The sequence below is a fragment of the Brachycentrus maculatus genome, unplaced genomic scaffold (genome assembly GCF_059751285.1).
Source record: "Brachycentrus maculatus isolate JH-2025_06_01 unplaced genomic scaffold, ASM5975128v1 h1tg000049l, whole genome shotgun sequence".
NCBI lineage: Eukaryota > Metazoa > Arthropoda > Insecta > Trichoptera > Brachycentridae > Brachycentrus > Brachycentrus maculatus.
The window spans coordinates 2,810,925-2,825,058 of record NW_028280803.1 but is presented as its reverse complement, the minus strand read 5'-3'; the positions used below and the strand labels follow the sequence as shown (position 1 = coordinate 2,825,058).

General features: G+C 35.3%; 1 protein-coding gene across 2 annotated transcripts; it reads left to right on the top strand.

Moving 5' to 3' along the window:
• Nucleotides 1-412: 412 nt before the first annotated feature.
• On the top strand, nt 413-13,829 carry Pop2 (CCR4-NOT transcription complex subunit Pop2). Of its 2 annotated transcripts, XM_088277743.1 has the most exons (8): nt 413-512; nt 767-950; nt 6,269-6,379; nt 6,718-6,827; nt 7,701-7,814; nt 8,395-8,513; nt 10,527-10,684; nt 12,919-13,829. In XM_088277743.1, exons 2-8 carry the CDS (start codon nt 783-785, stop codon nt 13,174-13,176), a joined length of 1,038 nt encoding a protein of 345 aa, XP_088133869.1. In that variant the 5' UTR covers nt 413-512; nt 767-782; the 3' UTR covers nt 13,177-13,829. The 2 variants fall into 2 exon arrangements, with proteins under 2 accessions (XP_088133869.1, XP_088133870.1); XM_088277744.1 differs by lacking the exon at nt 767-950.
• The last annotated feature ends 305 nt before the right edge of the window (nt 13,830-14,134 follow it).

Genomic DNA, 14,134 nt, shown 5'->3' with positions numbered 1-14,134 from the left:
AACCACCATTACCATTACCATTTACCATTGTAAGGCTGAGTTGAGTAACCATTATTAATCGCCTGAACTCTTTTTATAAATGTCGCGTTTTAGCCGTGACCTTTCTATTTTTGTTTACACTGAAATAAATAAATTTAGATAGTGAAATATCTTCTTTGTAATATTAATATTATAATTTTGAAAATATGTTTTACAACAAATTTCAATATAAATACCATTTAACCTGAAAAATGAATGATAAATATTTCGGCGGGTGGATTTGACATTCAGCCGCGGCGAAGTCACGCCCAGCCGGGAGCTTAGTACTTCTAGCCGTTTACGTCACTTCCGGCCGCTGGCGAATATCACTTCCAGCCATAAAAAATCGAGGTAGTTGGCGGTCTTTATATAAAATAGTTAGTCTGTGGTAACCACAAGTAACAAGATGGCGATCGTGCTGCGGCGTCTTGTTTATGTTGTTTGTTCCGTGTCTGCCTAAATACTGTTTGATGTCGCCCTTTTACAAAACATGAGTGCGTATAAATTTTATTTAACCCAAATATATCGTAAAATCGTGTAATGCATTTCATTTTCGCTGTAAATATCGCCATTGACATTTCCCTCCCAAATCATTCTTGTAGTATATTGTGAAATCATGCGGATCTCTAAATTCATTTATTTATGTATTACCCTTTGACTTTGCGAATATAGTGTAGATGCTGAGATGTCTTTATATGTAGCCACGGTCGATTAATTCAAAGAATTGCATTCTGTGCCGTCCTTTCAGTTTCGAAACATAACCAATGAAGATTAAATCCGATTTTGACATCGCTGACCACGCGATATTGCAAGCAAATATCGACAAAGTGTCGGAGCTCGGGGGGCTTCGGGGCTCTCTGTCGGGCTCCCCCGGCTCCAAGTGGGGAGCCGCGCTGCTAGAAGGCCAGGACCCTCACGATACCTTTCGGCAGGTAAACACGTCTCTTCCTCCCCATCCACCCGACTGCGAGTGCGGGCTGCGCGGGCTGCATGACGCCACAGCCACCATTCCGCATAATCCACTTTACCGCCGGCTCAGCATCCCGCTTCCCCAAATGTTGGTCGCAAACGCGAGGCATGCAGTTCATTGCACCAATTTATCAAATACAGTATGACTCTGCTATGAGGCAACTTAGCAATAACGTCATGCTTACTTCGATACATCACCAGTTTTGGGGGCAACCAACTACATAATACATTCAAATTTATATTAGCATGAAACCTAATACTGTGTGTATACTTGGTCATATTGTCGAAAAATGACTTTATAATGCTCTTCAGAATTCCCTCATTCGTCATTGGTTATATTGCTAACACAACTCTCATCTAATAATACCCTGGTACTAACCTAAATAAATTTAATTTAATTTACTATCTTAACCCTCGCTGCCATGCAATATGCAAGACGTACAACCCGTATATCCCAAATAGATTTGACTAATGCCACATTACATTTTTCTGAAATTTGAGTTGTGTCGATAACGGATGGTTAGCCATGATTGTGAATAGTTTTGAAGTGAATTCGTATTACCACCGTTCTGCAAATTTCTTCATTTTTAGAAGTTACGGATTGCACTTGAATTAATTCCGATTGTCCTCCGAAAATAAGTTTTTAATATGCAGTATAAGAAATTTAGTGTTTGTCATACTTGTATTATATATTTAGGGAATGTTTTTTCAAAGTAATAACCGAACATCTTGGGTGAAATACACAATGTTTTTAATTATTCAATAATGTGAAATAATATACTACAAGAATGGGTCCTTTATTATTATTTACCAATTAATACTAGTTTAAAAAAAATATTATTTGTACTTTTTTGGTACAGCACTACCACACCTAATTATACAAATATTTATATACATATTTTCACACTTGTATGCATGTAGTCGCAAAGCACTGGGCATTTTTCTCGCAAGCTATGCTCTTCCGGAAGAATGATGTGGTTAATATTCTTGGATCTAGTCCATGAACATTGCTATATCATTATTTTCATGCAAAATCTACCAGTTTACCGATTCTATGGCATTCAAATGCTCATTCATCATTATGCCCCGCAAACAACTAACAGGACGATTCGGAAAAAAATACTTTATTATACGTGACCCTTTCCTACGCACAATTAAGAAAAAAACGTTTTTATATGTGTCCAGACAGCAACATGTTAACACATTGTCGTCGGGCAGTTTTTTCATAAACCCCGACACAAATTATACTCGGACAGTGTACCTACTGGCCCTCAGTATACTAATCACAAGTAACCGCAACCCCAATTCCGATCAGTACAATGTTTTTTAGCATCAAACGCCCTTGAGGCAGTTTTCTACGAAAATGGCGCGATGTAAATCATCCAAAATTATTATTATTATTATCTCTTGCGCTCTACCAAAAGTAAGTAATAGGATGCTTATAAGAGTCTCCTCCCGCTCCATACTTACAGTATGTAAAAGACGCTTTTAAGCCTTTCCCGCAAATAATAAGTTAATATATGTACAGTATAGCGAAATTTTCAAATGCACCTTACACAAATAGTACGCATTTGAAAATTTACCATGTATCAGTACATGTGTGTGTGTGTTTTTTATTATTATTTACATATTTGATAATATTTGTGTTTTTTACTGGAGCTACATTTCGTATAAGAAAACATAAATCTACTAAGTGGCTTTTTTACTTTTGTTTATTTGACCAGCTACCGGCTTTTATCTTTACCAACAGTTTGGTAAAGAAAAAATGTAAGACTGGTGTGAGAGATGCTAGACAAAATTCTGTCATTAAAAAAACAGGCAGAGGTTTGGAACCATGATTTTTTAAAATATTTTTCTTCATGAAAGAAATTTAATGTGATAGTATATTTTTATAATAATTGCATACAAATTATGATATCAGTCGATAGCAATAAATTTTATGATAATTTAATAATAAAAATGTCTTAGTTCTTTAGGTGACATCATAACCTGGTTTTGCTATAGTTGCATTGTGCACACTCAGCAATATCAGCGCAGTTCAGGAATGTGTAAATTAAGTGTAGTAAAATTATATTTCTTATCTCGTGTTTGCAGTCATTGTTTGACAAATATAATAAAGCACCAGCTGCACTTAACTCAATGCATATTGGTTTCTGTATGCTTAAAATCATTTTACAGTAATTCTAATGAAAAATGCATATACTTATGTATTTCTTAGTATATTTAGTTTTTTTTCGTCCTGCATTTTTGGTGTACCTCTGAATTCGCTTTTATCTAAAAAATAGTATTATTTAAACATAAAGCTTTAACGAAAATAACATCGTAGATTTTAACATCAGATTTTTTTTTTTTAATTATAATTTTTCATAAATCCTACATTAATTGTAACATCACAATTTGTCTGTTTCAACAATAACAGCTATATCGAGGTGCGATAAATGCTTATTAGCAATTGAAAATCTTGTTTCGTAGTTCTTCTATGACGCAAGTAAACTCCAGAGATAACCTATTAATTTTTTTCTTAAACTCAGTCAAATTCCGACACTAAATGCTATTTAATTGGACCCAACTAAATGATTCAGGTTTAATTATACAGAAAGTTTAAAAACCTTCTTCTAATCTTTTTCCGCACCCAATGGTGCATAGGGCACTACACCATATGAACAGTATTATCTTGATTGATAACACATGAAGGAAAGGTGATTAGCCCTTCGTTTCAAGTACCAGTTGAGGGTAATATTGAATAAATATTGTAGGGAAAAAATCACCTACATATATTTATTTGACCTCCCTCTGGGAATCGAACCCGGGACCTCCAGTACAATAGCCGAGTGTGCTGACCATTATATTACGGATGCGGACAAACCAATGTATTAAACCATTGTTAGTAAGTTATTAAAAAACCAATGTATTAAAAATATTGAGCATTAAGACTTTATTTTCTTGGCGCCATAGCGACGGCATTCAAGTAGTATGGGAAACAATGCATGCCGCCTCTATGGCGGCACTCCAGTGCTAAGAGCCAAAATAAGTCATTTGGTTTTTGGGTTTAATCACTTTAAGCTAATTCTGCCAATCAACGGGCAGTTTTCATTGTGGTGCATATTTCTAGCTCCTAACTGAGAAAAAGTAACAAATATCATCTCAATCGGGCAACTAAAAAATATCAGTTACCTTTTAGTCACATCCCTAGTAAACTCACGCCTTGAGCGAGGAGATTTATTTTCAATATCAACATTGTTATATGTTATTGACCAATAAAGGTTCTTTACAACAGTAGATAAAATATAATCTGATAGATAACAAGACCTTCAATATACAAGACTTTACGACTTCACCTTGTAGTTTGCAATGAAATTATACACATGTTTCAATATGAATTTTAATAGTATGCATTAAAAACTTGAGCCAAGTTTCATTACTTTTTAAAGCTAGCAATGAGTATATTTTTAAAATCGTCATTTTCTTCATCCCATTATCCAGTTCCCAGTCTAGCCCGATTGTGACTCAGGCAAGAAGGTTGAATTGCATTGACGAGTCCGAGTGTTGCTCGGGTAAATCGTATTCCGACTCGCTGGTAGTGATTTACCGGAACCAAATATATTAGTATATTTGATTTTATTGACTAACCCGAGCTGTGTTCGAGGAGTCTTATTTCGACTTGTTGGTGGTGATTTGCGGCGGGGATAAATTTTTCACCATAATGCAACTGTTAACACAAACCGTTGTCAGGCAGTGTTTTCATCAACCCGACCCTAACTTTACTCGGAAAGTTTGCCGCCCGACCCTCAGTATACTAATCATAAGTAACCGCAAACCCAATTCTCAGCTGTATAATATTTTTTGGTGTCTTTGTGCCCTGCCAAAAGTAAGTAAAAATAATTTACACGCAATTTACGATGAGTGGAGTGAAAAGGTAAAATTACCCTTTCCGCCCAACACCACCAGCCGAGTGAAACGGTAAAATTACCCTTCCCACAGATAGTGTGTTAACAGTATATAAAAGACGCTTTTAAGCATTAAGAGACAAGTGTTTAAATTAATCGGGATGATAATAGAGCTTTTTTCCGTTATCAGGCTGCGTTATTTGCTCCTTTTACCTAAGTTCGGATACCCTCTGCAGTGCTCATCATTTAGGTATGCCAAGCTATAATATACGCTTATAGAACAAGAGTGTTATGCTTAAACATTGTTTCACACGTGTGTTGATATTCTTGAGTTTCTTTTGTTGTTGTTTTTGTTTGACCTTGTAATGAAATGTCTTTACAAAAAAGTGATTAACCAAATCCCTCTTCCATAATAAACACTTTTCTAGTAAATGGGTGTTGCTTTGTTCCCCATGTGCTTCAAATTTGTATGAATGCAACCTGATATCTTATGCCAAATAAAATTTTCAACAAGAATAAGCGCAATTCACAATCCTTTTTTATTTATTTTTCTTTACACTTTTATTTGTTCCGCGATAAAAATTGGCAATTGTCAAGCTAAGCCAGGATATAAAGCTCTTCCCTGCCTGAAGGGCATTTCATGATCGGAAAGGTTCTTATAACTTCTTTTTCTTTACTATTTGTCTTAAACATCTCAGTTTTTAACTCTCTCAACCCATGATGTTTTAAGCATTCTTCTATAGCACCACACTTAGAATGCTTCGTTCTTCTTAGTGGTATCTCGGGCACGAGTCCAGCTTTCTATGTCATATAAAAAACATTTTAAATATGGAACATTGTACAATTCTTATGTGCAGAAAGAGGTTGCAGTTTATAGTATAATATAGTTTTAAAATATAATTTTATTATGTATTTATATATTTTTTTAAAGCTGTATGAAAACTGAAATGTTATTTCAGACATTATCTTAGTATGAAATAATTTGGAATAATTCTCACCCATGTTTAATTTGAGAAAGCTATTTACTTCACTAAGTTCTCAACAGATGGCAGCACTATTTGTCAGTTCCGTCGAAGATACAAATGAGCTTACTCCATTAAAACACTGCATATGTACAACTTTTGAAAATTAATTTGACGTAAATATTCAGTAATGGGTAGAGTGGTGAACGTTTCACAGTGTTCAAAGTGATTGCTCATGCCAGCTTCTGCCAGGTCGTAAGCCCTAAGATGCTCAGACTTTCATATTCCCTTGGTATAAAAAAATAGATTCTTCGCCTCTGTTGAGATACCTACAAATCTTAATAACAATTATGTTAAAAAATATGACTGTTGAGACCTACAAATCTCAATAAAAATTGCATTTAAAAAAATGTGATCCTGTGTGACTTTCAGACAATGCCTTCCGCGAGTGGGGTTGGTGCTAGCATTCCCTCCAATGAGGAGTGCGGCATTAAAGATGTCTGGAAGCATAACTTGGAAGAGGAGTTTCGTACGATAAGACAGGTGATAACTCTTTTTTATGTTAATATGTGTGATAATAATTCTCTGTTAACACATTGTTATTGGATGGTTCTTTCATCAACTCCGACCCTATTTATACTCGACGGTCTGCCGCCCGACCCCTCAGTATACTAATCACAAGAACCCCAAACCCATTTCCCATCTATACAATATTTTTTTGCGTGTCTTGTGCTCTACTAAAAGTAAGCAAATATAATACTTATAAGCGTCTCCCGCTCTCTACCAACAGTATGTAAAATATACTTTTTTAAATGTTTCCTCCAAACAATGTGTTAATGTGGACATGATTGCTATGGATAATAATATCGTTTGTATTTTAGGTGGTGAAAAAGTACCACTGGGTTGCCATGGATACTGAATTCCCTGGAGTGGTCGCGCGACCAATCGGAGAGTTCAGATCAACTGCCGATTACCAATATCAGCTCCTCAGGTTTGCTAATATCATCATTTATATAAGACATAGAAAGGAGAGAGAATGCTGGGAACAGTGAATGGTGCACTGAAATCAGTTTTAGCTAATAAAAACCTATCAGCGGAAGCTAAACTGGCAGTACACAACAAAGTCCCGGTTCCAACTCTAATGTATCGAAGTGAAACATGGAGTTGGCAAAAGAAGGATGAAAGTAGACTGAATGCTGTCGAAATGTGATCTCTCAGAGGAATGTGCGACAAAACGATGTATGATAGATGTTCGAATAGTGAAATAAGGAAGGAATGCAAAGCTGTGACAAGCATTATGGATAAAATTAAGAAAGGTGTGTTGAGATAATTTGGACATGTGGAACGAATGAGTGAGGAAAGAAAGGTAAAACAAATTTATGAGGCGAATGTAATTGGGAAAAGGAGCAGAGGAAGACCGTGAAAAACATGGCACGATCAGGTATGCCAAATTCTTGAAAGTGGTCATGTTAGGAGTCGTAATAATCGTCGGGTATGTATGAGGAGATGCATGAACGTGGAAGAGGCAAAAATTGTTTGCAAAGACAGAGTGGTGTGGCGTTATATTCTCTCTAACTACCCCTGCGGGAAAGCGGCGTGATGGTTAGTTAGTTAGTTAGAATGGAAAAGTATGGTGACGACTTTTCTTGATAGTGATTTAATGATGAACAAATTCATTTTAAAATTATGTTGATTTTTTTTTACTTATATTGTAAAACTGTTTAAATTTTCATATTATTTTAATTTGGTATCACCATATACATAGTCCTAAAAAGATCGTATTCACTATGAAAAGATGCTGTTCAGTTCTATATGTGCATGTATAACTTTCTTCAATATTGTATTATTATTTGTATTTTTCCAGATGCAATGTAGATTTACTGAGGATAATACAACTGGGTCTTACGTTTATGGATGAGAATGGAAAAACACCTCCCGGATACACGACGTGGCAATTTAATTTTAAATTCAACCTGCAGTAAGTATACATCAGGAGTTAAGTTCCCTAGAAATGATAAATAGAAACAAATAAATGTCACCCACAAATGAATATCTAATATCCACCCACCGATTATATTTTCTAAGTTCTAAGTTGCAAATCCATTTTTGAAAAATCTTTGTGGCACTTTATCGGAGTTTAGCCTCTGTATTCGATAGAAAAATACTAGGATTCACGCTCACATACATGAGTTTTGCACTAAATTTCACTGGTGGGCTATTATTGAATTTAGCTTGTTCAAATCTCAGATTGTAACTTTTTTTAATGTATAAAAGTAAATAATACTTAGGACTTTTTCTACTCTTAACACATTGTTTGCAGGAAACGCTAAAAGTGTATTTTACCTACTTAGAGCGGGAAACGCTAAAAAGCGTTCTATTTGCTTACTTTTGGTAGAGCGCGAGGGACGCCAAAAAAATTGATCGGAATTGGGTTTGCGGTTACTGTGATTAGTATATTAAGGGTCAGGCGGCAGACTGTTCGAGTTTAATTAGGGTCGGGGTTGATGAAAAAACTGCCCGACATCAATGTGTTAATAAACGCTTGTGTTATTTTCCAGAGAAGACATGTATGCGCAGGACTCCATCGACCTGCTCCAGAATTCAGGGCTGCAGTTCAGAAAGCACGAGGAGGACGGCATCGAGCCTCTCGAGTTTGCTGAACTCCTCATGACCTCTGGTAAGTCTCTTACCAGCTAACTAACCATCACGCCACTTCATCCCACATGGATAGGCACAGACAACAGAACGCCACACCAATCTATTTTTGCAAATAATCTTAATCTCTTCCACATTCATGCATCTTCTCATACATCAATCAGAATCACACCCTTACCCGCACCCCAATGGTGCATAGGGCACTGCATCATATGCAGTGTTATCTTGATTGTTAACACATGAAGGAAAGGTGATCAGCCCTCCACTTCAGGTACCAGTCCAGGGTAATATTGAATAAATATTTGAGTGAAAAAATCACCTATATTTATTTGATCCCCCCCTGAGAATCGAACCCGGGACCTCCGGAACGGTAGCCGAGCGTGCTGACCATTACACTTTGGAGGCAAACATGGATAGGGATAGAGAACAGAACGCCACACCAATCTTAACCTCTTCCACATTCATGCATTTCCTCATACATACCCGCCGAATATTCCAACTCCTGACCACCACTTTCAAGTATTTAAAATACTTGCCGAGTTTTTCTCGATTTTCCTCAGTTTCTGTTGCCAATCACATTCACTTCGTAAATTTATTTCACTATTCTTTCTTCACTCATTTGATTCACAACCTAAACCATCACAATACACCTTTTAAATGTTATCGATAATGCCTTCCATTCTTTTCTTACATCACCACTATCATACATCGTTTTACTGCACATTCGTTTGGGAGAACGCATTTTGACTGCGTTTAGTCTACTTTCATCCCTCTTTAGCTAACTCCAAGCTTCACTTATACACCATACATTATACTTTTATATTTATTTGAAATATGTTATAAATATTCTACTCTTAGATCTAAGGAACAGGATTAGAAGTGATGTCTAAATCATTTTCATATATGTAATTGACTATTGAGTCATCATTGTGTTGATCAGTTCCAATGCCCTATACACTTTGGGGTGCAGATAGGGGTCATATTATCGAGATAATGTCATAAATTCAGTTTAAGATCAAAACACATTAATTTTATTTCTTAATATAATTTCTTGTACAGAATAAACGTACATTGGCAAGCTTATTGCAAAAAAGCAATATCTTACAATCAACTATGTCTGAATTAACAAGTTTCAACTAAATTTTTCATTGCATGTAATTCAAAATGTTGTTGTTACCTTAAGCATAGATTAGCTGTCTTAGACTGATTATCTGGACCACTTTATGCACTCTATGACATTCATCTTTTTACCCGTGTTACCCAATTTTTAATTTAAAAAAAAATTAAGTGTAATATTTGTGTTTTATTGTGTTGGTTTATTATTTACAAAAATACTTCAATTTCATACTATTTCTGTGAGCCTTAGCGGATCGTTATTAGAATTAGGTGGTAGAGTGGGTTCGAACCGAGAAACTCTGACCCAAGAGTCTGCGACACTAACCACTGGACCACAACCCGACACAAAAGTTATATATGTTTCAAGTGTCAACACATTGTAGGCAACAATAACGACAGGTTTAAACCTTATAAATACCCCGATGTTCATATTCCCTTCTAAATTTTTGATCTATGTTGGGATATGTTGTTCGCCTCCGTAGTGTAATGGTCAGCACGCTCGGATACCGTACTGGAGGTCCCGGGTTCGATTCCCAGGGGGGGGTCAAATAAATATAAATGATTTTATTCATATCACCCTGGACTGGTACCGGAGGGCTGATCATATTTGCTTCATGTGTTAATGATCAAGAAAACACTGTGTTTATATGACGCAGTGCACATATCGCACAATCGGGTGCGGATAAGGGCATGAAGATGTCGGGACATCAATGAAGTCTTGATACAAATAGTTCCTCAGTGCACTGAAATCCAGCATTGTTGAATATAGATCTAGACGGAAGTGTACATAATTCTAATGTCTATTCTAATCTTTGTTTGTCTTTCCCCGTGACATCCTGTATAAATGTTTGTAATAAATAATGTAATGTAATAAATGTTTTAAACTATGTTTCAATGTGCTGTGTATTGCGTGTTTCAGGTATAGTCCTGATGGACAACATAAAGTGGTTAAGTTTTCACTCGGGATATGATTTTGGTTACCTCCTGAAGCTCCTAACAGACCAGAATCTACCGCAAGATGAGAGCGACTTCTTTGAAAGTCTGAGACTATATTTCCCCACCGTTTACGATGTCAAGGTACGTCCTGATCACTTACACATTCAGCATCCAAAATAGTCATTAAACTTAATTCTCGAATATACCACCTGATGCATCTAATAATATTCCAATGCAAATCTTGAAAAAAATGGTGTTTCGGTTCCAGCATGTGTAGCATTTTTAATATAATCCAATGATAAATAGGTACAGCTAAACTTCATTTTTCAGTTAAATAGGACTGACAAAGAACAGTGTAAACTTCAGAAAAGTGTAAAAGTGGGGAAATAAGTAATATATCGCTCACTCCTTTCAAGAACATCATATTTCAAAAAACTTGATTATTCAGGGGATCATTTTTAAAGTTAAAAAATATAATAAAATGTAGTAAAAATAAATATCAAGCCACTTATTGAACTTTTTACTGTGTAACAGATCTTTTTAGGTAAAACCTGTAGGTTTTTTCTCCATTTGAAAAATATTTAGTATATTTTAAAATATAATTTAACGATACCTTTTCTTCAAAATGCAAAAACAACACTTTCTGTCTTGTAGCGGGTAAATATTAAGTTAAAAATATGCCACTTTTGCTGGGATATAGTACATTTTCTGGGCATTCTGAAAATTGATGATTTTTGATTTATGACATTGTTGAAAGGAGTGAGCGATATGTAAAAATATAATTGTATAATTTCAAATTGCTCCGAAATCTTTATAAACAACGCCCAATTTAAAGTTTTCCTCATTTTTTTCTGTTGCAATTCTCTTCTGTATATTTTGTACAAACTTTTACTTTCCACACTTATTTACATTTATTTTTGTTTTTATTATTATATGTATTTTTGTTTTTATTATTAAATGTATTTTTGTTTAAAAATGTCACTAACTGGTGACATGTTCGTACAAAAATATCTCTCAGATAAAAATTATTATTTTTGGACCATCAAATATATATTTTTTTTCTTATTTGCCATTTTTCCCCGCATTTTCAATAATATTTTTCATGTAGAAAAATCTATTAAGGCGACACTATTCATGTAATTCCTTTTCCGATATTAAATAGTAAAAATATAACATTAATTTAGACATTGTTCAAGAAATAAATAAATCGTCAAGCAAATGTCAGTTTTTTGTTGGACATGTGAATGAGACATTATGAGCAGTGTTGCCATATGCCAAACCTAAAATCTGAATCATCATCATCGTCATCAGCCTGTGTCCGTCCACTGTTGAACGTAGGCCTCCCGCACGAGTCTCCATCCTCTTCGATCCTCCGCCTTCCGCATCCAGGTCACTCCCGCTATTCTTCTTATATCGTCAGTCCATCTTGTAAATCGAAATCAAACAGTCTAGAAATCTATATAGAATTCTAGACTGTTTGAATTGTTTGAATTCTTTTCTATTTTTAGTTTGTAGCATGGATCATTGTAGTTATTTTGATAGTAATAATCCTTCCGCTTCAGTACTTATTATCAAATGTTAATCATGCTCGAATCTATACATATTTTCATTCTTCTGTTTTATCATATACTATGCCCAATTCCAAAAATCTGTATAAAACTAAAAGTACTACCTAAGAGTAAAATCTGTCATCTGTAACGGCAGCCTAAAATCTGTATCAATACAGATAAATTTGTATATATGGCAACACTGATTATGAGGCATGTGTAAATATTAATAAAAAGGATATGTGTATTTTTTTAAACCTTTATAAAATTTACTATTTTATAATAGCTCATTTACAATCCCCATGCTATTTGAGAATGAATAAATTGCCAAAATGAACTTACCGAGTTACTCATGATACCTGGAAGAAGTACCTGCATATTTCTTCCAGTCAAACTGCATACCTCTGACGGTGGAGACTGACCGGAGCATTTCGTCTTTTTTATTTCTTCATCTGGAGTAAGCTGTAATTTATTAAAATGACAGAACCAAGAATCACGTCTTCGTCATCCGACATTTTAACTACGAATGCAAAGATTCATCTAGATTTTGGGTTATTGATTCTATACAAATTTAATACAAATTTCTAGACTGTAATTCAGATTTTTTGGTTTGGCACACTGAGCACAAGACCACAAGCGAGCAATTGTGTTCTAAATGAACTCTGATCGCAGTCAGTTAGCAATGCCGTAACTTTGTAATGTAACATGCTCGCCGCGAGCGATGTTACGACAAAATGCTCCGGTCAGTCTCCACCATTAATTAGACTTAATCCATCGTTGCACAACTCAGAAGAGATGTATGAATTTCTTGTTATGTGTATTTTGCAGTATCTGATGAAGCTGTGCAAGAACCTGAAGGGGGGTCTGCAAGAGGTGGCGGAGCAGCTGGAGTTGCGCCGCGTGGGGCCGCAGCACCAGGCCGGCTCCGACTCGCTGCTCACGGGGATGGCCTTCTTCAAGATCAAGGAGATATTCTTCGACGACAACATCGAGAGCTCGAGTGGTCACCTGTACGGGCTGGGGGCGCCGTTCTCCGTGAACGGCAACAGCTTCCACGACAACGGAGACAACAGCAGCTCCTCGTGATTGCCGGAAGACAGTTTAGGAAGGATCCACCAATTAGTCGCGACACTCATTGCTTATTTATTGAAAGGAACAGACTCTTGTTTTGACGGCATCAAATTAGCGAGTTTTATTTGTTACTAGTGATCGTCGCCGTGCGATATTGTGATAAATTAATGAAACTGACATTTGAATCTAGTACCGATATTCGTGTAGCTTTCTCCGACTATTTCTCTCAACCCGAAGTGTTATCAGTGAAGTGTATGAAAATTTTATCCCGATCCGGCATATAAAGTATGTTTTCGTTTTCAATATTATAAATATATATACAATATTGTAATTGTCAAGAATAGAAACTAAAGTCAATGATATTGGCACTCGGAATATTGTGTTAACTATTTTATAAATGTTTTTTTAATACACGATAGTTTTAAGTATAATATGTCTTAATTTTAATAAACACCTCGAGTTTATTAAAATCCCTTCACTCGATACTTCTACCTTGTTTCTATTCTTTGCTCCGTTCTTTACTCTCTACACGTGTTATGTTTACCCAAACATTCCCTGCTTTTCATTTATTCTACTTATTCTTCTCTGATATACACTCTTATTTTTATTCTAACTCACTTAATCACAATAAAAATAAAACACCAACTCTACATGAAAACTTCACGAAACTGCAGTATTATTTTTTGCTATTGAAAATGTCTTGGAGATTCCCATCATTAGATACCATATGTTATTTTGTTACAAACATTTCCCTAATTTCATCCGTAAATTTGTGCTTATTTTGGAGAAATTTGAAATTGAAAAGATGAGTACAGTAAATCTCACTATTTTAAATACAGATAATTTCAATCTTTTTTGTAAATTTCATGCAAAACATTCAAAGATATTCAATTTCAAATTAAAGAAATTTTATGTTAAAGAAAGAAATACATTTTTATAATGTACTGGTTTCATTCACTGCTTTTGTATTTTA

What these genes read in the sequence shown, in the direction of transcription:
- Pop2 (XM_088277743.1), top strand. Translation starts at nt 783, where the DNA reads ATGAAGATTAAATCCGATTTTGACATCGCTGACCACGCGATATTGCAA. An exon ending in CTCACGATACCTTTCGGCAG is followed by an intron (nt 951 to 6,268) that starts GTAAACACGTCT and finishes TGTGACTTTCAG; the next exon opens with ACAATGCCTTCCGCGAGTGG. An exon ending in TACCAATATCAGCTCCTCAG is followed by an intron (nt 6,828 to 7,700) that starts GTTTGCTAATAT and finishes GTATTTTTCCAG; the next exon opens with ATGCAATGTAGATTTACTGA.